Source organism: Nipponia nippon, unplaced genomic scaffold (genome assembly GCF_047370975.1).
Source record: "Nipponia nippon isolate SJK-2023a ecotype South Korea unplaced genomic scaffold, ASM4737097v1 scaffold_1, whole genome shotgun sequence".
NCBI lineage: Eukaryota > Metazoa > Chordata > Aves > Pelecaniformes > Threskiornithidae > Nipponia > Nipponia nippon.
The window spans coordinates 138869424-138896997 of NW_028262290.1; the positions used below are offsets into that span (position 1 = coordinate 138869424).

The 27574-nt window shown below is 39.9% G+C and overlaps 1 protein-coding gene across 4 annotated transcripts in view; it reads right to left on the reverse strand.

Moving 5' to 3' along the window:
• Window positions 1-13392: 13392 nt before the first annotated feature.
• Window positions 13393-27574, reverse strand: part of GLCCI1 (glucocorticoid induced 1) — a 57707-nt gene continuing 43525 nt past the window's right edge. For 2 of the 4 annotated variants that reach the window (XM_087774244.1, XM_087774234.1), the window contains exons 6-8: window positions 22102-22312; window positions 16191-16311; window positions 13393-15123 (exon numbers count right to left, since the gene is read on the reverse strand). In XM_087774244.1, coding sequence (XP_087630370.1) covers window positions 14772-15123; window positions 16191-16311; window positions 22102-22312 — 684 coding nt within the window. In that variant the 3' untranslated portion in view covers window positions 13393-14771. Of the gene's footprint in view, window positions 15669-15944; window positions 16067-16190; window positions 16312-22101; window positions 22313-27574 lie in introns of all 4 variants that reach the window. The other 2 variants (XM_087774249.1, XM_087774259.1) reach the window with 2 other exon arrangements.

The following is a 27574-nucleotide window of genomic DNA, read 5'->3' on the forward strand; positions in this document are numbered from 1 at the left end:
TACTCTATAGGACCTGCTTTGCAATTTATTGTATTTGGCCTTTTTTAATTCAGTTAATTTTCCTTTTATGTTGGTGAAGTTTTTCACTACCAGTTAACTGTACACTTGGTTAGTTAATCCTTGCCTCATGGTCTATTAAATAACCTGCATTGGCAGCCTGAAAATAGCTATACAAATGTAGAAGTTAACCAAAGTGACCTGCTGCTTCTTGAATGCAGCAGAACATCACTTGATGGCCGCACTGAGCAGCATTAATGTGCATTTGATACGTCCTAGCTAAAAAGCTACATCCTACCAGTGGATGGGAGGGTTGGACTGACTGGAGTTCATCTGACTGAATCCTCAGCAAGTTTAAATACCTCTGTACAAAACTGTAGTGTTCAAAATCCCACCCCATAGCCTGGAAGTCTCAAGGTACTTCAGTTTTTGCCAGAGAAGTTCTTCAGGTGTTTAGCAGTATATTTTCACGGATAATGGGAAAGGACGGTCTGGTCTTCTCTTTGCGCAGTACCCAGCCCATGCAGGTCCCCAGCACTGAGGCTGGTAATTAAGACCTGGAAGCTGATGGAGATGCCTAACTGTTTCTGAAGATAAAACTTGATTCCTTCCACAGTATTTCCTGCTGTTTGGTACTGGCAGCTCCTTGCTCAATAAGCCGTCTTTTCTGAGATGTGTATCTTTCTTGAGCATTAGGGGGGAGCCTGAACTCCTGACTTTGGGCTGCAGTCTCTGGCAGTAAATAAGGCATCTACAAAGTGGATTAACTGGGAAATATGTAAAGTTTATGCTGAGGTGCACTTACACTTCTGAGTGCTAGTTTGCGCTCATAACACAGGATGTTTGCCCAAAATCCTCTTCATCTCAAACTGTAATTATGCCAAAAACGTTAGGAGCTCAAGGGATAGACAGGCTGCTTTTCAGCCCAGCTTGGTTACCACTGAAATCATTAAACAGATTCTTGCAACTTTAAGCAAGTCTGTGGTTGCTAGACTTGCTCTGGATTATGTTTGTCTTGATAGTTGCTAAAACACTTGTGGACAATCCACTTTAGCATTTTTAGTAGCTGAAGCAGTTAGGCTAAAAGCAAAGATGAGGTTGTATTGACTTCAAAACAGTTAATTAACTGCTCTTCAAGAATCAGAAAAATGTTTGTGTTTGGTTTTTAGGTCGCAGATTCTAGACTTCGAGGATTTAAAAAAAAAATCTCCTGTCTTGATTGGGACAATTAATGGTATTGCACAAGTTCAGCTAAAGATGTTTTGAATACTCATCATATTTTTAGGTAGACAAACCATCTGAACGATCATCCATTTTACACAAAACAGACCATGACTGCAGGGGTTTCCCCCCACCCCACCCCAACTGCAATACTGATTAGTTCATGTTATGCATTAATTTCTTGTAATATGTAATTTTTTAAATTAACATTAGCTTTGAATTCTTAGTCTGAAGACTATGCAATTTTTTTCACACTTTCAAATGAAAAAAAGGAGCCAGAGGTATTTAAAATGTAATTATTTTTGCTTAAAGAAAAGCCATTGAAATCCCTACGTACAATGCACTATTATCATGAACATTTATTGAAGTTGAAAACTAGAGCAAGAAAGCTAACATCCTGCGAATAGGCATTTTTCAGGCAAAAATCTTAATTACCGAGTTACAAACAATCCTTCCCTACTGCTAATGAAGTGTGTGGCATGCACTTCTCAGCAGCCTGGGCTGCAGAGCAACTCCAAGCCCCCGTGCCATTGTGAGAGGATTTTCTGTGATGTGTGTACAGGCTCAGCAGTAGTCGGGACACCAGCGTTGTTCATCATCCTAGTAAAATTACAGATTGATTGTTCTACACACAGAACGTTCATCTTGACTTAATATGCTTCATTCCAGTTGCATATTCTGGTTTAGTAGTGGATTCTTTTAAAATAAAAACAGCTGCAGAACCCCTATGGCAGATGAAAACAGGGGTAATTGATTAAATGTCTTTATCAGGAGTTTTATTAAAGTTATGTAATTGATTTTGGTGAGTTGAGGTTTCTACAAATGTAAGAAGAGCTGCTTCAGGGGAATTGGAGTGTGCACCTTGGGAACTGAACAGCTCATGGAGAAAACTAACAAGTAACTTTTCCAAGTAACTTTTCTGGCCTTCTTAAGTGATCAAAATTTACTTTCAACATAGACTATGACTTACCTTGTTCCCTTCTGCTGTTTCCGTATCCAGCATTGCATGGGCACGACACTGATGTACTTCAGAGAAGGACCACTTGGCCACAAGCAGCCACGTGCCTTCCTCCAACACCCTTTTTTAAATGGGTGCCCTTCAAACATTAGGGGCTGCACATGCTAGAAGAAAAATGGGACCACCTAAGCAACAAGGTGGCTGCGAGCGGAGAAGCAGCACCAGCAGCAAGCTTTGCCCCAAGTGGGAATAGCAGCAGGCCTACACACTCTGACTGCTCCAGGATCTGAGCCTAGAAAGGCTGAGGAGAGCAGGAGGTTGACATGAGGACACAGCACCCAGGCAGTGTGCATCATTGCTGAGTTCTCCTGGAGTCTCTGCCACTACCATTTCCCATCTACTGTCACATCCCACTGCAGGTGCCAGGGGATACTGGATGAGCAGCACTGAGGAACGCATGGTGGTTGTACTGTCCGTGCTTGCTGCTGAGAGCATGTGGGGTGAGAGAGCCCCAGGGCAAAGGAAGAAGAGCTGGAAGGTCCTGTCTTCTCTCAGTGCAGTTCTCAAGGACGATTACTCAGAGTAGCAGCAAGACATTAACACAGTAAAGGTGCAGCTGCCAGGGTTGGGTTCCTCCTCACTTTTTCAAGCTCCCTTCCTCTTCTGCCCAGCATGCAGTTGCTGCTTCCTCCCACTCAGTCCAGTGCCCATCTACCTTCTCCTCCCTGGCAGAGAGGCACGGGGGCAGGCTGGCAAGGACAAGCTGGGCAGCGGAGGGAGGCCCTGCCGTGCTGCGAGCTGGGCAGCCTGCGGCCACTCTTGCTCACCTCATCAGTGAGGAACAGTTGCAGGAGTTGGACTTCTGCCACAGTAAGCCGTGGCCAGCCAGGGACCCAGCGTATTTCTAGGTTTTTACCACTATGGGTGTGCAAGGAACCTGAAGCTGAGCCCTCACTGCAACCTAGGCACACTACATCAAGTGTTTACTGTAAATCCCCCTCTGGGTAGCCTACTTTTACAATTTCTGCTCCTTGTGGATATCTTATTTTTAAACAAGCCACCATATGGGAAGGCAGGAAGCAGAGCAACAACTCAGCTTGCCAACAGGCGAGCAGCAGAGGGTTTGCCTCAGCTGAGAAGCAGAAACGCTGAGACCGTCTAGCACCGCGTTGGCAAACTAGGTACAAACGAGCTGCTGCCCGCTGTGGGGGCTGCCGTCCTCGCTCAGCACGTGCTTAGCGCACAGCCCGGCCGCGATGCCGCATAGCAGATGAGCCCGATACCGCGCACACAGACACAGCGACTCCAGTGACAGTGACCAAGGGTACGGTGGCCAAACAGGCCCTGCAGGTTGAGCAAGTTTTGCCTTGGGTAACCATCCGGACTCCAGCTCCAAGGCAGACTGGCTTTGCAGTCAGTCAGACCATTACCCAGATGTTCATTAACAGTGCTCTCCTAAGCATAAAACTGACTTTTCCCCTCATTGACTAATTAGAACCCAGTATAATCTTCCCTTGAAGTAACACAAGGTATTTGCCTGCACAGGAGCCCACCACGGTAGACCTGCTGGAGCGGGTTCAGAGGAGGCCATGAAAATGGTCAGAGGGCTGGAACACCTCTGCTATAAAGAAAGGCTGAGAGCGTTGGGGTTGTTCAGCCTGGAGAAGAGAAGGCTGTGGGGAGACCTTACTGCGGCCTTTCAATATACAAAGGGAGTGCATAAGAAAGATTGAGGCTTTGGTAAAAAGGGCCTGAGGACAAGGGGCAACAGTTTTGAACTAGAAGAGGACAGGGTTTAGATTGCATGTAAGGGACAAATTTTTGACAGTGAGAGTGGTGAGACACTGGAACTGGTTGTCCAGGGAAGTTGCAGATGCCCCATCAGGTCAGGTTGGGTGGGGCTTTGAGCAACCTGATCCAGTGAAAGATGCCCACAGCAGGGGGTTGGACTAGATGATCTTTAAAGGTCTCTTCTGGCTCAAACCAGTCTGTGATTCTGTGTTGAAGTGAGGAGGCTGCCGTTCGCCAGGGAGCAGCGTACAACTCCCATCAACTTTTAACTCTGTTCTACCATAGCGAAAGCTTGATGTGCCCAACCTTGTAATTAATCCAGAGTGGAAGGGTGTGAAGTTTTGGCTGCTTTCAAAAAATTACAAAATTTATATTAAAAAGAGAGAAGCATGCTGTAGCTTGGAGGTAAAGGTCTGGCTCATTCTACCTGCCAGCTATTTACACTGATTGCTGTTGGAATCTTTATGGGGTAATGAATACCAAAAAAAAGGAGGGAAAAAAAGTAGATAAGGGACTTTAGAAGTGTCTTCAGACCTACCTCAGCTGTTAAAGAAGTTACAGCCAGCCTTCTCTTGAAACAAGTCTTTCATCTAGCCCAGAAACCTACTCTGTAGGGCGTTTCTTTTATTTTGGACTTCCATAGCTATTATGGCAGTAGGAAAGGCCGCAGGACAGGTGCTGGGAGCCATATGCTTCATCAACAGGCTGGAGGGAGGGGAAAAAAAATAAAAAATTAAAAGAGCTACACAATGAAATCATCCACCCTGTCTCCACCTAGGTGGGTGGATAATAGCTGGCTGCAGGAAACAAGCATGCTGAACGTAACAGGAGCAGGATCTGACAAGGAAAAAACCAAACCCCTACTATTATTCCAAGTGCAATCCTCAGAATAAAACCTTGACACATAAAATACAGAAATTAAAATCACGACCCACTGAAGTAACTGCTTTGCTGTTACAGCTGCATATTTTCCTGGACTGTTTAGGCAGCCTGTGTGGTCTTCCATGATCATCTCTGCCTTGAACTTGAGTACCAGAGCTGCAGAACAACAAAGCCTGACAACAGAGAGCGACCCTCACCATGGCAGGGCGATAGTTTGATTTGATTTTTAGAAGACAACAGAGATTCTGAAGAATGAGGCAAGGCCTGAAGGGATTTTTCAGATCTACGGTTCAGCTGGGTCTTAGGCCGAGCCAACCTTTCTGCGAGGTTGTCCCTGGATTTGGTGACAACAGCCAGGGCTGCAAAGGAGCTGGGGCACATGAGCGATTCAAGGCTTCCCCCCAGATGCCAGCCTATGCTGTTAAGTCACAGAAGCCTGCTCAGGTCTGTGAACATCCCACACCCATCTAAATGTGGGCCACTGCCCCACGGTGTCCTAGCAGGCCCTTTCCAACTGTGCGAAGAGCCTGTAATGGCACTGATCTGGCTGAAAACTTGGCCAAGAAAAAAGGAAAGGGAAAAAAAAAAAAAACAAAAACGTTTGAGGCAGCAGAGATCACACAGGCACACGAGCCTGTGCAGTGGGAAGACACCAGCAGCAGCAGCTACCAGAGCCCTTGGGCAGGGCCTGTGGTCACCTCTACTTGTCACCAAACCATAGCCAAGCTTGCTGGCAAGATATACACGGCTGTTACTGCTCTTCATGTAGGGAAATAATAATTACAAAACCCCTTAATCAAACCAAATCTTCCTTTTGTCCACCCTTACCCGTCCCTCCCACACTGAGCACTTTGCAGCTTTCGCTTTTGTTTTTAAGGGAAGTGACCCGGGTCTCTTTGGAGGTAGGACAGCTCTTGGCTTCACCGGCCTTTGCCATATACATTAGTTATTATCGCTGTGCTTCAAAGGCTGGATGGACCTCAGAGAGCGCAGGGCCATCTCACAGCTCGCAGTTTAAGCCGCGGGAACGTTGCCAAAACAAAGTATAAAGGGAAACAAGATTAAAAAGCAAACAGAGGCATTCAGGAAGAAAGGCAGCACGGACACTGCTTCAAGCCCCTCCTCTTGCCCCCACCCATTTTAACAGCCCATCCTGTTAGCGAACATTAAATGCAATCGGAAAACACTAAAAATCCATAATGGGTCATTTTCCTACTTGAGATTTGCAGGAGAATATTGAACTGTCTGTCCTGGGGTGGCTTTTAATGAACAGTACAGCTTGCCTGTAAGTGGTTTGGGTTCCCTCTCCATTCCCCATAAACACATGAAGTATCTAATGGAGGGGCTTAATTGAGGCTGAGGTACATAATGTTGTTTTCTCTGATGGTTGTTATCCAAGTAAAAAAAGGAAAGTGTTTTAAGATACAGGAAAATGCTTTTATGGCCCCCAAATAAGTCCTCCTGTTGTGTAGCATCGCTGAAACAAAACAAGTTCCTTTCCGCAGGGAGGACTGCCAAAATGAAGCAAGTGCCTCTCCGCAGGGAAGACTTAATCCAATGTACGCACCATCAGCATCAACAAAATCTCCATCAAGGTGCTTAAGTTTCTGCACCAGGGCATATAAAAAAAACCAAAACACCTGACCCATGACAGCCTCAAGTAGCTTGGGGCCAGTCTCCTTGTGACTCATGGGCTCATGATGGTTCCCATCCCCAGCTTGCTGCCAGAGCCCGAAACAACACCGTGACGCTGCCTGCCTTACGTCCCGAAGGCTGCAGGAGACCAGGTCACATCCTCTTGGTTTGCAAGGAGAATGAGGAAACCTCTCCCAGCCAGAGACAGCGGCAAGGGAAGTGCCAGGCAGGAGCGGCAGGCAGAGCCTGTGCTTACCGGGTTGGGAAATAGAGACTCCCACGATGGCAAAGGCTGGGAGCTGGTGACTTCTGGCACCAGCAGGACAGCTCCTGCTCCACCTGCAGATCCGCATCTACAGACCAGGGTCTGTGCCCTGGTAGCAGGCGGGGGGCTGGGAGCTGTGTCCCACAGAGCCCCCGCGCCTGCCCAGCCTGAGCCGTGCAGCCGCACGAGGAGGCAGCAGCAACTGACAGCAGTGGGCAGCTCCCTGCTGCCAGCCTGCCCTGTCATCTCGGGAGGTCTGCAGCTCGCTGGGGACTTGGATCTGGGATGCTATGGAGAGACTGCCAAGGCCTCTCCGACCCACGGACCCATCATCAAGTGACAAAGGTTTGGCAAACAAAGTGTGCAGGGTGATGTGGTCAAAATAGACCTCAGAGAGCAACAAAATAGGGGCTCAGCACTGTAGAAGGCTCAGGGGGGAATCTTATCCATGTGGATCAATATCTGAAATGGGACGTGGGGGACTGGTGTCAAAAAAGATGGAGCCAGACTTTACTCAGTGGTGCCCAGAGACAATGGGCACAAACGCAAATCCAGGAAATCCCATTTAAACGTACCAAATTACTTTTTTACTGTGAGTGTGGTCAGACGCTGGAACAGGTTGCCCAGGGAGGTCATGGAGTCTCTGTCCCTGGAGATACGCCAAACCTGACCGGACACTGCCTGAGCAACCTGCTCCAGCTGACATTTATGACAATTAGGACATTTTTGATCAAAAGGGTTATATCCACAAATTGACTTCCCACATCTAGAATATTCTTACAACCGTATTCAACGGTCCCTAATCCTGAAGGCACATAAATCTTTAGACATTTAGTTTCCCTCGGTGCATTTCCACAGGCACCACAGGGACCTATGCAAGTACCAAAGGCCCCAGGCTGCTGGGTGCCCCACACTGAAGTACTCACAGGATTCTCAAACAAGTTTTTTCCCCAGAGTGTCTAGTTTGTTGTCCAGTCTAGTAAATACATTTTCTCGCTTACTGCATACATAAACAAATCATGCTACAGTGCTGCATTCAACAGCCTTTCAGTTAGGGTGCCACCAAAGAGACAGATTGCAATCTGTAGATGGCCTGATTTGGAGAACGAATGACATTTATCCAGGCTAATGCTCCTCTGGAGTATTACGGCGTCCACTGTCTTCCTAACTCAAAGAACATCCTGTACATACAAACATGCACATACAAGGTTACCCTTCAAATCAGGTACAGGTAGGGCCTAGGCTGCCTTTGCTTTCCCATTGCTTAGAAAGTGAAAGACCTACTACCACCATCTTCATCTCCCCCCCGCCCCCACGGGTTCAGTAGTCCCCTCCAGGAGAGGGTCAGAACAGAAAGTCCTCCCTAGAGGGAAGCAGCTTTCTTAGGCACTGAATTCGGAAAGTGTCTAAACTGTCTCCTTGGCTTTCTTCGCTACAACAGAAAACACATCCGCCATTGTACCCAACTTCATTTCATGAACAAGAGCCCCTGAATGAGGTGGCAATCGTTAAAATACACGCACATGCCCCATCCAAAATAAAACCACGCAATGAGAGCCTGTAGTATGGTACCATCTCTGTACTGTCATAGGGACATAAGGCTACACTGGTAACTTATTTTTTCAGCGACTGACACCGAAACGCTGAATGTTTTCCAGTGTTCTCAGGAGGTACAATGAATTAGAATCCAAAGGAATCACAAAAGCAGAGTCAAGCATTTTTTTTTTTCTCTATTTCCTATAAACAATGTTTAGTTTCCAAAGGCAACACCCTTTTTTAATTTTTCACAAGAACAGTTCTTCCTTCCCAGTGTAACAAGGCCAAAGATACCACCAGTCTTATGGAAAGGGAGGCTGTTACTCCCCCAGAAACCTCTGTACCATAGATAGGGCAGGACTAGAAATTCTTATCCGAATAGGAATCAGAAAGGAGTAATTGCATCACCCAGCCCTTTGGCACCAAACCTTAACAGGGAGTCTAGTTTCTTTCAGCTTTCTTCTCCTTGGAGAAAGAACCTCCTTCCACAAAAATCTCAAGAGCTCTCAGATCTCATCTCCTCCTGCAGTAAGCAGTTAGACACCCAGAATTAGTTAACATGACTGCTATGCCTAGCACTCTGGATTTAGATAACGCTAGCTACTTACAGTGTATTTCGAGAAGTAAAAGTAAAAACAAGGGTACAAGAAATAGATTACCATGGGTATTACTAAACATACGTCGCCCTGAGCAAACCCTATTTCTCAACCAACAGCTGTACAAATCACTGCGAAGTTTAACACACTTCACTATGCACATTCACAAAAAAAAAATTTAAAAACTCCAGAACTTATTTTTCTACAGGCACAGTTATTAGCCTAATTGTGCTGTGTTAACAAGCTCAGTCTCTAATTCAAGGGGGAGAAAAAAAAAAAGATTACCCAACTTCCTCTTCTCGCAGGCTTCCAGCTCCTCTGCATCTGAGCTTCCAGGCTACAGCTCAAGGCAGCCAATTTAACATCAGAACTTGTTACAACCTGAGATAAAATTTCAAGTTCTTCTTAAAAAAGGGGTCATCTCTCTATCCAGCTTCATCTCTATCCAGCTTCTATTCTTTCCTCTTGTCAATTGAATTAGCAGTTTAACTTGCATGTTCACTCACTTCCAGGGTGGTCTTTACTGAAGAAACACTCTACCTTCTCGATCAGCGTTTTCCTATCAATCAACCCCACTTGAGTGACACACACTTTCTGTGACCTGTTGCACTCCAAAAAGACACTGCCTACTCTCCAGTTGCTTGCCGTCTCCCCAGAATTACAGTGCTATTGAGGAGGTGACCAAAATCAAAACAACTATAAAGCTACTCAACCACTTCTGCTTTACTGGAGACTTACTCATGTGTGACACAAACCAAAAAATTTCAGAAGCCAGAAATTATCTTCAAAGAGCTATTCCAGACAGTTTAAAAAAAAAAGGCGTTAATTCCCTAGTTAAAAATATTGCAGCATGCTACTTTTTTAGTGAGGCAAGAATGCTTAAGGTAGTTAAAAAAAACAAAAACCTCTTTAAAGTCAACTGAAATGTAAAAAGCCTTAAATAATCCTGAGTTAGTGAGGCTTATAAAAACATCATCTTTGAGCACATCCTTTGTAAAATCATCTCATTTTAAACATATCAGTACTTGAGAAAAATCCACCTTTGCAGCACCTAATTACCCTTAGTGCTAAAATAAATCCACACTTCTAGTGTCAATTCATATAGCTTAATTTTCTTACTGCTTGAGTTTAGTATTCCATGTCTGTTAAATTTAAGTAGCTCCTTACTAAGTATTTCCTATGTAGGTATTTACTAACTGGAATGAAGTCACTCCTCAACTGTTAAGTTAAACATGTTGAGCTCCTACAAAACCTTGCTGTGTTTTTTCCAGTACCTCACTCATTCCTATAGCTCTTCCCTGAGCCTTCTCCAGCCTTTTACAGTCTCTCCTGAACTATAGTTTTCCAGGACCCGTTACACTAATGCAAACGGAGACAAGATATACATATTTTAACTGCATGACAATCTTTGATCAAACAGCTTCCTTCAGCCAAGCACCAAGTATGAATGGCTGTACGTGTACATCCCAGTAACAAATGTACTTTCCTAGCTTTCACTCACTTTTCCCTTGCATTTAGGGTCTGGAAACGCATTGCAGGAACTATGGTTATTTCCTCCCAGTTGTGTAGCTTCAAATTTGTGTTTGCATGGCTGTATTTTGCAAAGCAAGCCAGGCTGTCTTACAACAGTAATTGATTTATACTTCTACTAGTCATCTGTCATCTTCAAGCTGCTTGGATTTTACCTCAAGTAACAGATGAAGGTATCAATCCATTACCATGGAAGAAGGCCAGGAGCTAGTTTGCTAAGCCTCAGTGGTCTTCGTTTGCAAGTGCGACGTCAGTCGACGTGGCTAGTCCATTCAATTTCTTGTGTTTATTCTGTATTACTCCAGGCTTATGTTTAAATACTGTGAAGATACCAAGGCGCTACCCTTGGGCCAATATCTGGCCCTTCCCAAGAGCTGATTTCTCAGGAAGCCATAAATCATTTCCCTGACAGCACCCTGTTTCCTACAGCAAAGCAGGTCACTATCTGTTGCCCCCTACCCCCAGCATATGTAGCCAAGGGCTCCCCTTACACAGTCCTCCAGTCTCTGAAGAGTCCATTTCTAGAGCCATGAATTGCTAGAAAATGCAACATTCAAATTGAGGAAGATCTTTTAGTTACAAAGCAGGGGCACAAGGCAAAACTATTTCATTAGCTCTCTACTCTCAGCACTTTTTGGGCTGCTTGGCTTAGCTCCGAGGAAGCCAGAAGCAGCGAATTACACAAAGCACACAACTTTGAAGTGTGGCTTATGTGGAAGAGGCACATTACCACAACCGTAACTAACCAGGCGAGGCCTAGGTTCCCAGGGATGGTGAAAAAGTTACCCACGGTACAAGCTGCATGTCTTTTCAGGGCAACCTACATGCTTTTGTCAAACTCTTGAGAAGAGAACGCCACCCCCCCCCACCCCACCCCCCCAAGGACAGCCCAGAGCTGCTGCAGCCAAATCCATTTAGAGGACAGGGCAGTCACAAAGCTTTTCCCAGCAAGCCCTACAAGCTGATGATGAAATGGCTGAAGCCAAGCTGTTCCTGACTGAAGGACATCAGGCATTTTCATAGCAGGGTGGGATACATCATCCTCTGAGGCTCCAGACTTTCAGCACTTTAAGTTAATGTTTTTAACATGGTCACATCGAAACCTTGTAATCTTTGGGATGCTGAAAACTTAAATTTCCACTTACTGATAATAAGCATTAAACCATTCTTGCTGGCTATTGCCATAGTGCTCTTCAGTAAACACTGACTTTGGAGGATTTACATGTATTTAAATATTATTCTTCTTTCTTCCTCCCTCCCCCTCACCCCCCATCTGGAAAGAATTATTCTGCAAGTCAAATGACAATCATTTGACTCATACAAAACAACAAGAAACCAAGACTGTAAGTAGATTTATACCACATCCTTCAGGGGTTTAGTTTAGTTTCACATAGTGAAACATCTAATGGCTTTCATAATTTTCAACAGATAACTAGAAATTAGCCATACCACAAACACAGTGGATACACAGTTTCCAATAACGCTTAACTAATTTTTTTCTATGCTCTGAAGAGAAAAAAAAAACTCATCATATGCAGAAATAAAATACGCTATTTTTAAAGCGTATTTAAGCATTCAGCTATTTTTAGATTTTTTTCCTCCCTAGAACAGTGTTATGTAAAAATCAATAGATAAGAGATTATCTTATAGTTGAAGACATAGCACACTAGTCATAAAGATACATGGTTGACATTATTCTAGATGTAAACTTGGAACAATATTAAACTTTAATCTCATTCTATGGTGATTCATACACAGTTTCCAAAACAAATAAATGAACCACTGCATTTGTGTCGCCCCCCCCCCCCTTTTTTTTTAACTATAATTTTTATTTAAATAAGACACAGGACCTTCTATACCAAAAAAATACAAAACAAAAGCCACACATTTCCTTGTGTAAAGCAATATTATGTGATAACTTGAATACTGTTCAGCACAGTGGCTAGAAGTAACAGTACAACTATGTACAAAACTTTAAACAATATTTGACAAATTTCTACAGCTGGATGTAGAATACAATTGAGAAACAACTGCTGGGAAATTTACATGGCAAAGCATAAGCTTTAACACATTTGGTTCAAACCCTTCAAATCCGCTAAGAACAAATGTGCAATTTAATTAATATTTAGTTTCTCGTGGAAAAAATAAAAAGAACAATGTAATGGCATTGCCAATATTGTACAGAGTTCATCACTGATCTAAAAACCACTCATCATACCCCCGGTAACCTAACACCAATAACAGACTACGATTTCTTATCTGGACGTAACCAGAGCATAAAAAGGTCATCATACTGCAATGTTAGTCTAGAAAGAAAAATATTAAAAGGAATCGATACTTACATCACGAGTATTTTCTCCCCTTTATCTGCAGTCTATAAAATATATAGTGTTTTCACCTAGGCCTGAGATTAGTAGGGTTAAAGATGGCTGTTGTGTTTCAAGGAGGTTTTTCACATGAAAATGGTTAGAGACAGATCTCTCTCTCCTTCTATATTTTCTGCAAGGGGAGTCAAAAAACAGTGACTGTTTTATAGGCTGCAAATTCCACCTTGTAACATAGTATTAACAAAACCTCAGTAATAAAAAGGTAATGATGTTTTATCTCCAAAGAAAGCACATATTTAGTGAGTAGTTATTGGTGGCTCACTCTCACCCCCCTCCAATCTCATCTTCAAAAGAGGAAAAAAAACATAATAGAGCAAGTTTAAATGCTCAGTAGCTGCAGGCTACTAATCTCTTCAATTCCTGGAAAAGGTGAACCTTATTCTCTTAGGAGCAGACAGCATAAATGTAGTTCCACTGAGCTGAAAGCAACAGAGCAAGAACATCAAGTTTATTTTGCCTTTGGGGTCCTCTTTGTATCACAGGAAATTATCTCTGAAAGCAATGCTCCTCTTGTTCCAGTACAACAGAAGAGCACCACTAACCCGTTCTTGCCATGTACTATTTTGAGAAAGTGTCCAGCCTGCAAAACCAGGATTATTTTACAAGGATTTTTTTTTTTTTTATTCACACTTAAGGAGGGGGGAAAACACACTTTTACACACACAACTTAAGTAACTGAAAGTTATGGGAGAAGCTTTGATTAAGTAACATGAACTTAAAACTATTGTTTTCCCCACCCCTCTTAGAACACCCACTTGCTACTTTTGGACTTCAATTCAAACACAATTACTCACTACATAAATAAAATGCTCCTCATCTAACACTGCTTGACAAAATCTGAAAACCTATTTCCAACCAGCAAATGAATTAACATTTCCAAAAGAGAAACTAAACATTAATTTGACTTTTAGACGGTAACAGTAGCATTTCACATCCTTAACTGCCAACAAAAACTTGAGAGGAAATCCCCATCACCCCCTGTGAAACCTGAAAGAATTTCTGTCCTTGAACAAAAACATTCTTGTCTTTCAAAATCCTCTCACACACAATGTGGAATGTTTCTCATGTACAGCCTAGTACTGAACACTTTATTTGCAACAGTTTAACAGTCATTAACTGAGCAACACCTGAAACCTTTAAATGCCACATTTTTACGTATATTGAAATGACAGTAAATGCAACAGTTGTTTTGCTTGTAAGCACATGACAAAGTGATATACATCACAGATTTGCTGGTTCTCCTCATGTTCACCCATGTCCAGGGTCATCGTTCACCTGGATCTGAATGCACTTATTCCAAGAAAGTGGAATGTAATGAGGAAATATTAATGCATAAAATAAGGAAAGGCAAAAGAGTGATGTTCCCTCTTTAGCTTTGTAGCTGTAAAATATTTTATAATCCAATATGATATACATTCCAAGTTACCTGAGTTTACACTTCGAGAGAAGTACCTGAAGCTAGGCCATAGGGTGGGCACTGTGCAACTGTTGTGGCCATTTTTTTTTTTTTTTTTTTTGCATTGTGTGTATTACAGAAGTTAGAAACATAAACACCTGGATCAATTGTAAACATAATCCTGAAGTACAGTATTTTCCATAGGACACAACACAGCAAGACATTTTCTATTCAGACAGGCAACTTTTTTTTTTATATATATATATAGAGAGCTTATTTATACTGTAGAATTTGAAACAGAACACAGGACACAGTACTAATCTGGTCAAACATACTATGAAATGCATAGTCTCCACTTAAAATGCTTAATGATATATGGATTCTGCAGGCATTACTGCTTTCTCACAAAAAAATGCTGAATGTGAATTCTGTCCCTGCCAAGAACAGCGTTGAGATATTTTTTCAAATGCTGCTAAGTATTCCATGTTGTTCTGAAAGGTTGCCACCTCATGCAGATGTATCTGAACTATTATCTCCTCAATCCTTGTTTCAGGGCAGAGGCCTGCTCCACCTTGGTCTAGATTAACACATAGCTCTGAGGAGAGGAATGGTCTTCAGTCTGAATTTCTTGCAAAAGCGGCTGCTGCTGCTGTTGGGACGGTTGCTGTACTGGGACCTCTGTAGAGTCCATTGTGCTGGTGTCATCTGACAGAGATGAGAAGGAGACCCGAGACGAAAGCTGCTCAACAGTCAGGGTGCTCAAAGCTGTGCTTTGACCAGAGTTTGGAGAGTTCTTCAGCGTCAGGTCTGAAGCGGGAAGGAGGGGGCCCAGAAGTTTTACAGGACAGAAAGCTGATCCGGTTGGGATGAAATTAACCTTGTTTTTGTCAGGACATGAAAAGAGAGGGGCTGAGACAGGCTGACGAGACCTACAACAAGAAAAAAGATTATATACCTGGCCAACTAAGATGTTTTATATGTCATGAACTTTGTGGTTCTACACGTTGCTAAAATGTGAATGACAAGGAATGGGATTAATTGGACAGAGGGGCAAACATCTTCCATATTGGCAGTCAGCTAACTGATCCACAGCATTAAAAATAGTACCGTCACAAAAATGACTTGATCGTTACTGGATAAACATGCAACTTCCAGCAAGAAAAATCTGCAGTACATATGCACATGAAAAAATGCCGTGGTAATTTAGAATGGCACAAATTCTTCTTTAATAAAAACAATGCAGCAACAACACATTTAGTCATATTAAATCCCTTTGAGAACCTCCACGAAATAGACCTCTCCTTTCCCACATTCCGTAATTTGCCTGGAGGCTTCCTCCACAACCCAACATTGCTCCTTCACCATCCAGCAGGCAATGAATGCTGTTAGAGCAAGAAACGTCCCCTCCTTAATTCTTTCATCCACAGGAACTAAGCATGCAACCTCGACAGCATGTGCTCAAAGACTGCTGGGTCTAGGGGAAAAAGACATGATGTCCAAGAGTTTAATTTCCAATTTCTTGCTCAGCAAAAATGTTGAGCAAAGTCTATGCCATAAGTATACTACTGTCTATGAACACTTTACATAGGTTTCATTCCATTTTATGTTTTATACGTATCAAAACGTAACCTATGCTTGAAACTGATAAAGAATTATAACCAGGAGAGTTTTTGTTTTAAGCCACGAACATTTAAAAAGTTAATAAAATATATGGAAAGAGGTTTATAAACGCTTAGGAAATTAAATGTACCTTATCTTTTCTGCTTGGATTTTTGTTGCCTTTTATAAATGCACAAAAAGAGTTCAAGCATAAAAGACTCCATTTCCTCTTCAAACCAACGTGAACACTTCAACTTCTCTTCTGTACAAACTCTAAGAATAGTTTGCTCCTGAAAAACTCATCAGCTGGAATAGTTTATTCATCTGCAGTTGAATAGGCTCAGTAAACAGGTTTACTGCTTTGCAGATACCAGCTGATATAAAAGGCATTACTTACGACATTTCCTCAAAGACCTTCACTCGCTCACATCCCTCTGGGGGCTCTCGTTTGAACATGTAGCTGTTGTTTGGTTTGGGAGATGAGGCATACTTGGGCAACGGTGAGCTACTCCCACTGTCTGAAAATTTAAAGCAGTTATATTACTAGAGATTGAGAGTGCTTTTTAATTAAATTCGATTTCCAAACAAGATGCCTTTTTTTCACAATTTAGCCACTATGCCGGTTTGCTTCTACCACAATGCTTCCTTTATTGCAGGCTATTTCTAACACCCTTGTATACCACATTTCTTCTGAATAAAAGCTTCAGTGCAGCAGTAATCTATCATATAACAACACATAACAGGAGGATATTTTTATCCAGAACACTGCAATCGGAACAAAGCAGAGCTGTGATCCTGGAAACAAATACGTTCTTTATTATGTATTTCAAAAAACATAAATGAACAAGGTAATATGCGTAATACATGCAGAAGAATTATGAGTGGTAATGATAATACACCTTCTCACTGTATAAACACAGTTATTGAAAATGTGTGTATACAGCATGTATCTTATTTTAAAACCTAATTCTTCACTGGAATAATGACCTCATTAGTCTCATGAATAGTTCAGAAGCTACAAAGAAACAAAGCATGTTTGTAACACAGGTACTGATACCTCATTATTACAATGTCCTACCTTACTTGCTTCACAATTGTGAAGTTGTTTTAGTATCCAAAATAAAACTTCCACAATTCAATTCTCTCATCACTACTAACTATATGATATAGGTATTCTTCATAACCCTAGCTGTCTGTGTATATTTTACTAGGCACGCTTACAACTAAAGGTGTGAGGATCTAGGACGCAAGGCAATAGGCAGATTTCTTTGCACTTCTCAGAAAATAAGAGAGAAGGCTCAACTTTGGTAATGACAGAAGCACAAAGGTTTGAAAAATTAAGGCTATGAAAGGGTTCACTTTAAACACATATCTTGACACAATGATATTCAGTGCATTAAGGAAATAAAGTAGGCACAAAAATAATTACAGAAAATTAGCTTTCTGCAGTGGCTTCTACCTTTTCAAAGAGCAACACCTATCTCAGGCTAGTATAGTGGCTCCCTATTCTCTGCTTGGGCTTACAATTAAAAAAATGAAATGAATCCCCCAAATTACAAACACACCTTATTTGGTGAGAAATAACCGCTCTCGCTTTCCACTGATGTGAGGTACCTTACGATTTTTAACTCGGATACCTTTGTTTATTCTGCTGTTGTTCATGTATGCCTTTTCAGCAACAGTGGAAAACCAACAAAGCTTCAAGCACTATGATCTAGATTCACTGAAGCATATAAGGTTGCTTTTAACAGCTTGCAAACAGTAACTGCATAAACTTTTGTATAACCATGACTCAAATACAAAGGCTAATCATTAGAGGTTTTGAAACATCTCTGCTTCCTCTTACAAGACACAAATTAACTCAAATGTCACACTTCCCTTTGGAGATTTACTATGAAAGATATGACAAAAAACCCCAGCTGAAGTGAACCTCAGTAGCGTATTGATTATTCAGCTTGTTCCTGCTGTAGGGTGAACACAGAACTTCTATTTAGAGAATTTTAGGTGTTAACTGTATGAAGGCAGAAAAAGCTTACAGACAATACAGATATTTGCCAAGCTGGGAGCATGATGGTCCTGTTGGCATCTTTCCACTGTTGGCCCACACAGCTCATTCCAAACACAGAAATCATTAACAGAACCCAGACAGTTTGTTTCCTCCTTCTAATATTTAAAATTGAAGATCCAAGTTTCTATTTAAAAAACCTGAGACACAAAATGTGCTACTGTTCATTCCACCAAATAGTGGAAAACTGTAGAAGTACATCCAAGGAAAGATTCAAACTGAATTCAAAGTTAAGTCAGTTCTTGGAAGGTTTAGAGTCTTGTCTAGCCAGTTCAGTTTTCAATCGAGTTTTTGGTTTATTTAGCCCTGTCTGGCTGAAACTTTCTATATAAGACAGCTGTTAAACAAATAAAAAAAAAAAGTACATTGTATAATTTAACCATTCGGTTTCTCACTTTACCCTCCCTGCTTTTAAAGCTTGCTAAGTTGTTAGCTTTTCATTTTGACCAAACACACACCACAATGCTATTTGAAAAATACGTGTGGTTATTAGGAGGCTCACATGTACAAGCTTAGTGTTGGTTCTACACGTAGAGCAGCGGTGTGAGAATGGAAGGGTACTGGGAAAATAGGCCATGAGTAAAAGTGGTAAGAAGTGGTACTTACAGCTTAAGCCAGTCTCCACTTGTGTATCTTGTAAGCTTTTAAGTTCTAACCTGTCACGTTATTAATCCTTAACGACACTGCAAATGTGTATTCTCAAACTGTGCTATTTATAGATTTTTTTTTTTTTTTATTGTTTCAGATGCTGCAATGCACGAGCCTTCACGTCACAGGACACGTCTGCATCTGCCACGCTTCCACCAGTAGGGTGTGCTCTGCTGGCGTATTTCAGCCAACTAATCAAATTTCATTAAGATGACAATGATTGAAGATTAACAGATGTAACCTTTAAAGTGAGTTTTGTTACCATAACCACATAGCAGACAATATGGAGCCTTATTACACAGAATTTCTAAACATAAATATTCAAAATGGGTATGTTCTGTTATCTAGAAAATGTTTAAGATTATAATTAAACATTAAAAATACTATTTTAACCAGAAGACTTAATACCACAAATTCTAGCTTGCATATATTAGAGCAACAAAGGAGACAAACTAAAAAATAATCTGTAAAACAATTTTTTGAGTGACAAAACTTAAAGGAAACAAGAAACTTTTTCAGTGAGCCTTGGGATTTGTTTTGATATGTTCAAAAATACCTTTGTTTCTTAGGAGTATCCAAAGCCTTCACATACAATTTTCATTTTAAAAGCTATGAATCAGATGCCTAGAAGTTGAAAAGTATCTTCAGCTCATCTTCATTAACATGTTGCTTGTAACAGGCTGCTAGCAACAGTGGGAATACACAATGCTACACAAAAGCACCTAAATCAAAATCCCTGAAAAACAGGTTATACTATCTAGTTTTGTACAAACCCCACCCCCAAATTTTATCTGCTTATACCTTAGGATGCCTTTGAACTTTACCTCTGTCACAGCTGCTAAGTATGCTATGTAGCACTCTGAATTATAGTCTCATGGACCAGAGTATCATAAAACAGATCTAGTGAAACCAGCAGCTTTAATGCAGCAAGGCAGTCACTTACCTTGCAACAGGCTGATATTTGAATACAAAATCATAAAGCCAGGCGTCATTAAAATACCTTCCCTCTCTGCTCCAATCAATACCATTTAGTATCACTGCTCCATTCGGAGCAGTATTGTGCGCCTTTTCTGAAATTTAGCTTTCACTTTATTTTGAAAAATTCAATAGATTTAGCAGCTTCTTGCAGAAATATAAACCAAACAGCTGATACAGTCCAAAGAGCAGCTGTGAGGGCCTCAGGCCAAAGCGCAGCTTTGCACAAGAAATAAAAGATGCTTTAGAAATGTAAAGCAGTGCTGTGTCTGTACAGAGCGCTGGCTCCTCTCACTGCTCATGTCTCTCAGTCAAACTACTAACCTTCCTTTCCGATTCAGCAACACACTCAGGAGCATTCATAAAGCTGATAATTATATTTTTTAATGGTAAAGCCAAGTTATTCCCATAGAGAGGAAAATAAAACCTCAACCTGAGAAAAGTAACAGAAAAATATCTTGGGTTTAAAATGTCTACATTTGGTTATACAATGCCTTTTTCAAAACTTAACAGGCCTCACAGTAAACTCACAACAGTTTTATTCTACCATCACAAAGACCTTTAAAATGAAGGTGCGAAAAACTTGGTGAGTTTTGTTTTATAAAGCAGTTAATATCCACAACAGATAATAAACTGTCTCTCAAAACTTGCTATTCCCTTATAATTTCTACCTATATCCCTCATTTATCTATAATTTAACTACTTTGTAGATAACATTCAGAACAACTGGCCTGTGGGATCTTAATGATCTGAGAGTAAAAGGCACCTTTCTGACTATACTTTTACAACCTCTGAACAAATTACTTTCTCTTGGAAGACCGCTACACATTTTTCTAGTTTCTTTCTTGTCCTTAAAGAATGAACTTGTGATGAGAAGTTCAAGCTTTTATCTTTCATAAGCACAGTATTAAGTGCCTTACTTAAACTAATTTAAAAATGCAATTATATTAACTTTACAAAGCTGGCTGTTTAATCACCATCACCTATAGGCTACTACTAAAGCAGACTTTTGATACAAACCAAGCATTAAAGCCACTCTTAAAACCGAAATCCACAAATAAGTATCTACTCATTGTGAAGTTCAGCAATAAATTTTGCTCCAAGTAGCTGTTCAAAAAATCCAAGACAGGAGCTAAAAACCCTTGAAAAGCATTAAAAAGGTTAGATGCACTATTTCAAACTGTCTTCACTCACTGCTGCCAATAAAGTACCATTGAAAATTCTAATTACTGTGATAACTGAGTACTAACTGCAAAAGGAATTATTCTTTTCATTTCCTCACTTTTTACCTTATATTTGTTATCAGGACATGTATGAACAAATTTACCTGTCAAGATGTTTCCTTGTGTGCCAGTACTTTAGTGGATGTCTCTATAGTGATTCAGTCCTGACAACACATTACAATTCACATGCATACTACAAGAAAGAGAAGGGGGAGGGGGGGGGAACTAATATCTCTGTTATTTTTGGAGCATGGCCAACTATCATGTTGAGCTAAGACTTTTACTTTGATGTGGTTAAGTTACACACGTGCACACACCCACCCCCAATTCAGGATTTGGGCAGGTGCATTTGTTTTCCACTACTTCCCTTTAAATCCAAGATGGGAAAGCAATACTTTTCAGAAACTAAGAAAAGCTAGTATTTCTCCTGCTGCCTTCCCCAATCTTATTCCCAAATTACTTTAAGAATTATTAAACAAAGAATATTTAGAGAAAAGCTTAACCTTACTTATAACCTCAAAATACTGCTGTCCTTAGCTCATGAGTAAATCTACACTAAATCTTAGTAGTTTTCATTTCCTCTGTGAAACTTACTACTCTTAGCTTGCATGTTTTACCCAAACCCTGCATCCCTCCAAACTAAAGTCCATGTTTCCAGCTAGCTGACCAGAAGCCCAAGAAGAATTTCATTAGTAAACAGTTGTTAAAAAAAAAAAAAAAAAAAAATCAGTCTTTTTACATTGGTACCTATATTTTCATACTACATGTTCTGTCAGCAACTCTTAATTACTGAAACTTCAGTTTACTCCCTCTACAAAACTAAATGACATTTTACAGACTTTGAAAAAAATGTAGGATATTGACATATAAACACAAATTATTCAGAAATTTTGGGTTGTTATGCAACATACACAGACAAGTAATTACTCTCCATCAGACTGTTCAGACTCATATCTGAGCTCCTCACCAAATAGCTTCAAGTGGAATGTAAGAGTTCAGAAGCAGAGTACTTTTAAAAGCAGTCCAAAACTTCATCATCACCATTCTGATCAGCAACTCACCCATGATGAATATACATAGTCTACCACAAACCTTCTTGAAACCTTTTTTAAACATAAACATGTTACAGTCTGAATTCTTCACATTAGAATCTTCATAAATAGTTAAGACTGTTTGCTGTGCTCCTCTGACATATTTATGGAAGATGTTTGTGAAGTTTCACAAACAAGAGGGAAAAAGATATGTAAACAAACAAAACCAATTTTAAGATAAATCTTCAGTCCCTCCACAACCATCAAACGAAAACAAAAACTGATGTAATGAGTAAAATGAAGGTAGTTGTAAAAGCAGGACATCACATGCCTCCGATAGGTAAAGGCAGGCCATTCTACTCTCACCTTTATCACGGTCATAGAGTAAATCTTCTGTTGAGCAAGGACTCCCATCCTGAGATTCAGGAGGGCAAAAGGGAGAGACACATGGTGAATGACTGCTGCAGCTGCTGCTGCGCTCCTGGACAGACGGAGTCTGAGTGTCAATGCTTCGTGTACTACTACTACGATAGTGAGCAGGTAATGGGGCCCTTCGACCATCAGGGATATCCAAAGGCTGCAAGACAAACAAGCAATTCAGGTTACAGAGAAAAGATCAAACTCCTAAGCAATGTCAGCCTGTAGCACTAATAACTGCAGTAATGAGGCAAGGCCTTAAGAACAGCAAACAAGCCATTTGTGAAAGAACAACAGTTACACAAGAAAATAATGCAATGTACAATGGACACAACATACATCAATTATGCTGAATGCTGGCACAATGTGCAGATGTTCCAAGCCAACTATATCCTCTTAATGCAAAGTTAACACCAGAACGCACTTCAACACATGATAGTATTATGTTTTTATATTTTTATGATAGTTTAAAAAAGCAAACCTCCACAACAAATAGATCTCTAATTATACTTCGTAATACAATTTTCAATAAAGGTCACTGTTATTATGAAAGAAAAACAAGTACTCTGACGGAGACCACATTTGGATAAAAGGGAAGGTAGAAAATGTCAAATACAATAGCATACTATTGCCATAACAACCAAACGAGTTACAATTACAAATGAAACCATCCAAGTTTTACTAGCAAGTCGTAATTCTCTAGCACACCTCTACATTCCTTCACTTCTATAGATGACCTCTGACAAAATGGCAACTAAGCAGATGATGCACAGGCGTACACAAGGTTCACAAGCTTTGTCTTGAACCAAAGCTAGTAAGCACTGCTTGCTCACATCAGCCTAGCTGGCACTGGCCAGAGTGATCTCGCATCCCATTCTGCAATATACTGCATAGACTTGTTCACAGTAGTAGATTGGCATGCTCTACTTACTTGTCCTTCCCAGTGGAAAATTAGTTTTATCATAAAGACAGCGCTGCTTTAAATGTAAGAAATCAAATGAGAATTACAGTTTTGCTTAAAAGTGTGGGGGGGGAATGCCTGCAAGATTTAAATATAATTTTTATCCTCACTTCAGTGAGGATTGTATTCAAGCCATAGAGAACAGCTTAAATGTTTTAGCTACAAAAAATTAGTGTCTTTTTCCTTCTCACTTCAAGTGAAGATTTTTATTTTATCGCTTTCCTCTTCCCCATATATTCCAAAACTGTAACAGCTTGTTCCAGAGGCTAAAATTCAACCCAATACTTTTGCTAGCAATGAGGAAATGCGACCTATTGGCCGAGTATCACATTCTCCCATTTTCAGCAATAGTCTATCCAGAAAACTACCACATACTATACAGAGGCAGACATAGCAGAGCAGGAAGATCCTTTTCTTCTTACGAGCCTTCCAGTTAATAGCATTTCACATTTCAATTAAGAGCAAAGAAACACACTATGAAGAGAGCATTACAGTTGCTACATCAAATGCTGAAGTTTGGACACACCTGCGTGGTCTGCTCCAACAGCTCAGTTCACACTGCGTATACGTTACAACATGACTACATGTTGCTATTCCCATCACCCCCAACAGGCCGTGACCCATTCAATGTACAAGATAGACCTGAAGCATTGTATCATTTGTTACGCAGACAGAAGAGAGGTGGAAAACAAGACTGAAGCTGTAGAAAGAAAACAGTCTTATAATTAACGCAACCAAAAAAATAACTGCTGTGCAGAACAGCATTTTTATTTCCATCTCTGCCACAAAAATTGTATGAGATGCCGGGAAGTCATCTGAACCAACCTCTCTCTTTTATGGTATCTTTTCTAGATGCCCAGTCTATATAGGACTGATTTGCAAAAGTCTTCAACATTCACAGATGCAGGAGGTGACTATGGAAGCTAGACTTTAAACTCCTAAAATGGCACGCAGTACCCTGAGTTACCTGAAGAATCACATTATAGAAGCTTGATGGATTTGTTTTTCTCCATCCATAAAGTGTAGATAATATTATCTTTCTTCTCACAAAGATGTGATAAAAAGAGAACAAAATTTCAGACACTCTCCTATTATATAGAAGCAAAAACCCAGGAAGAAATTCAGACTTCTGACTTCAAAGCAAGGTTTAATAGTGAGCATTAGGACACATACCTAACGAGGCGAAAACAAAAAACACCGAACGGCTGCTCATTAAGGGCATGTACTATGCTCTACGTAACAGGTAAAGCAAGGATTCCAGGCAAGGGAAAGAAACAGTAAGCTATCATATAATTAAAGACTTCAGGATAACACAGATATTCTTCCACACCTGGAGGAACAATGTAGTCTTATGTAGTCAGGAAGTGTATCCCAAATCACATGTTTCAACCTCCACTGAATTAAAATTTGTGGTACAAAAAGTTATCTATATTTTTAGACATGCCTCTAAATATACACACAAGTAGAAAAAGCTAAATATTTATCAGTCTTTCCAACTAAAATAACTTTTAAGGCACAGAAAATGCCAGCAAATATTTCAGATTACTGTGCTTCTGTATTTATCTTTCCCTTAATAATGAATCCAAGTTTTGACAAGTGCAAAAAACTTCATGAAAATATCAACCAGAAGTATTCCGTTTTTTTAAAATCTTTATGTATTAAACCTGATCAACATAAAAAATACTTTAGAAGTTCCTTTCCATGAGTCATGTCTAAACTATTCTAAAAACTGAAGTCCTCACAAACTTCAAACATAAGAAACAGGGTAACTAATTTGGTACAGCTGCTATTAGTTTTCATAACACTCAATGCATGGAAAACAACTAGAAATTACTGCATTCTATAGACTGGGTTTTGTTGGTTTTTTGGTTTTGGTTTTTTTTGGTGCTTTTTGTTTTGTTTTGTTTTGTTTTCTTTTTTGCAAGAGTGTCCAGCCATGTACTTATGCCAAATGAATTTTGACAGGACACCTGCCAACCCCTATGGGACAGTGTGTTCTTGGACATATTACATACTACCCTCATCTCCCTCCAAAGGTATGGAAACGCTCAATTTGACAACAACAGGCATTTCTCAATACACTGTTAAAATTTACCACATTGTTTTCAGTATTGATCTTTTCGCTGGAAAAAAAACCCCAAGAACACCCTATTTAGTAGCTTCAGGAATGCTACTATGATATAATATACCAATGGGAGCCTTAAAAATAATCTGTTCTTCACAAGCCTTACATCTATTTGGAAGGCAACTTCTTGAGAGCAAAGCATTCAATGCTTTTGATTTAAAAACTGTTCTCTAGACTGGAACACAAAGACAGACATAGGAAAGTGCTTCTTCCTTCTAGCATCAACGAAGTCATCAATGCATTAGATAAGGTGCAAGTACAAAAAAACATAATGTATCCTGGGAAGGAACACTTGGAAAAAAAACACTGTTTAGATTAAGGATATGAAGATTTAAGTAAGGATCCTCTGCAACTGTGCAAATTAGAAGTCCTTTTATTATAGGATTAAGTTTTCCGATAGGTACATAAAACCATCTTGCTATCTATTTCTAGAAGCATTAGAAATCAAACAAGAAACACATGAATCATTTCACAGATATTGTGTGATAGTCCGTCAAAATTGCTTCATTTCTAATTACTTCTGTATACTTGAAAGATAGTTCCGGTAATATTTTTTTTCCTCACAGGAGACCTGTGAACGTGTCCGCGTCCTGCTACAGGGCACTTTTCATTATTTTTGCAATGTATTCTGTAAGAGGGAACACCTCTTGCTCCCCACTCCCTACAGTAAGTCCATCATCTTATTGTACCAAAGTCTCCAACATTGTGTTGTGGAGTCACAATGGGACAAAGAACAACAGCCTGTCACAACGTCACAGAAAGCTGATTCCCTCTTAGAAGTTACGGTGGGAACAGAGACACACCATCACAGTTTCCTGGAAAGCTAGTCAACATGTTATAAAACAGGAAGGAAAATATATTCAGGATCTTTGAATAAATGCATTAGAAAATGAATTAAAGTTTATTAATAAATCTGAGGAGAAAGAGGCAATTAAGAAGTGACTCAAAAAAGCCAACTTTAACTTATTTTTAGGAAAGAAAAAAGAGAACACCTTCAGCTAACTAAGCAAGATGAATGATCTGAAAAAATACACATATACATGGCTAAAGTGAAAGGAATGAAACATTTGGGATGTTTTAACCACTTACAATGCAATCCCTCTGAACTTTATGGCCAACTAGATTATTAAAAGGTAATGACATAATGACATTACCGTATCATCAACTACCTTTGTGAAACACAAAAATAACAAGACTAATGTCTACAATAATTATTTTTACTTGTATAAGTAATTGTATTTTTACAAGTACGATTTCTATTATCATTAAAATATTATTAAAAAAGGCAAAGAGCAGCATTTCAAAGAACTAACAGAACTAAGTCAGCACAAGAGAAGACGGAAGACATATTCCAAATCCATTTATACATTTTTTAAGAAGTAGGATTACAAAAATTCAAGTCAGCAAAAGCAAAAACAAAGTATGTAACATCATACCCTATAAAACCAAAAAACAAGTCTAAAAAATAAATTAAATTTATTTGTGTATCTGAAGACTAAGCAAGGAAGTATGAAACTGGGAGGAAAGTTTCACTAGTTACCCATTTTAACTGGGAGCTAAATTAAAAAAGTAATTCAAGTAATATCCATAAAACTATGCATAAAACTGCTTTAACCTTAAGCTTATTTTTGTCCTATATATCACCTAGTCTCATTTAAACATATGAACTAAGAAACAGTTTGTTTAAAAAAACAAAATCACAAGTTTATATTGAAGAGATGAGAGACTAACAGAGAAAAAAAATCAAGAACACTAGACTAAAATTTTAAAAGTTAACAGAACTAAAATGCATTTTATTAGGACAGCCCAAATGTGGTTATTGAAATGAAATGGAAGAAATCAGAAAGCTACTAATGTAGCACCTAAATTTGAAAAAAAAAAAAAAAATTAAAAATTAGGTAGTGAGCTGCACCTAAAATAAAGGTAATATTCCTTCCCAGTGTTTTTAGCAGGGTTTATATTATTCTCCAAGTCTTTCGTGGCAAATGAATACAGATTCACAATAGGGCACAAAATGTTTTATGCAGCTGGATAGATCGATTCATATGAAAATTAAGGTTTGAACATGCACTGCTAAAACTGTGAAGTAAACATGGAAACAGGTTAAAAGAAACCAGCTGACAATCTAGATGCACACCAATTTACAAGCAGGTCTATAGAATAACTTATCTTTCACACATCACCCAAAGCAACCAGCTACCTTTGATTGCTATTTTAAAATACTTTCTAAAAATACAGAATGTTATAGCAAGACGGAATGACAGAAAATTGAAAGGAAAACAAATTGTTTCACTAGCAGTGAAACTAATTAAGTTTGGTTTCCTATGGTTTATCTT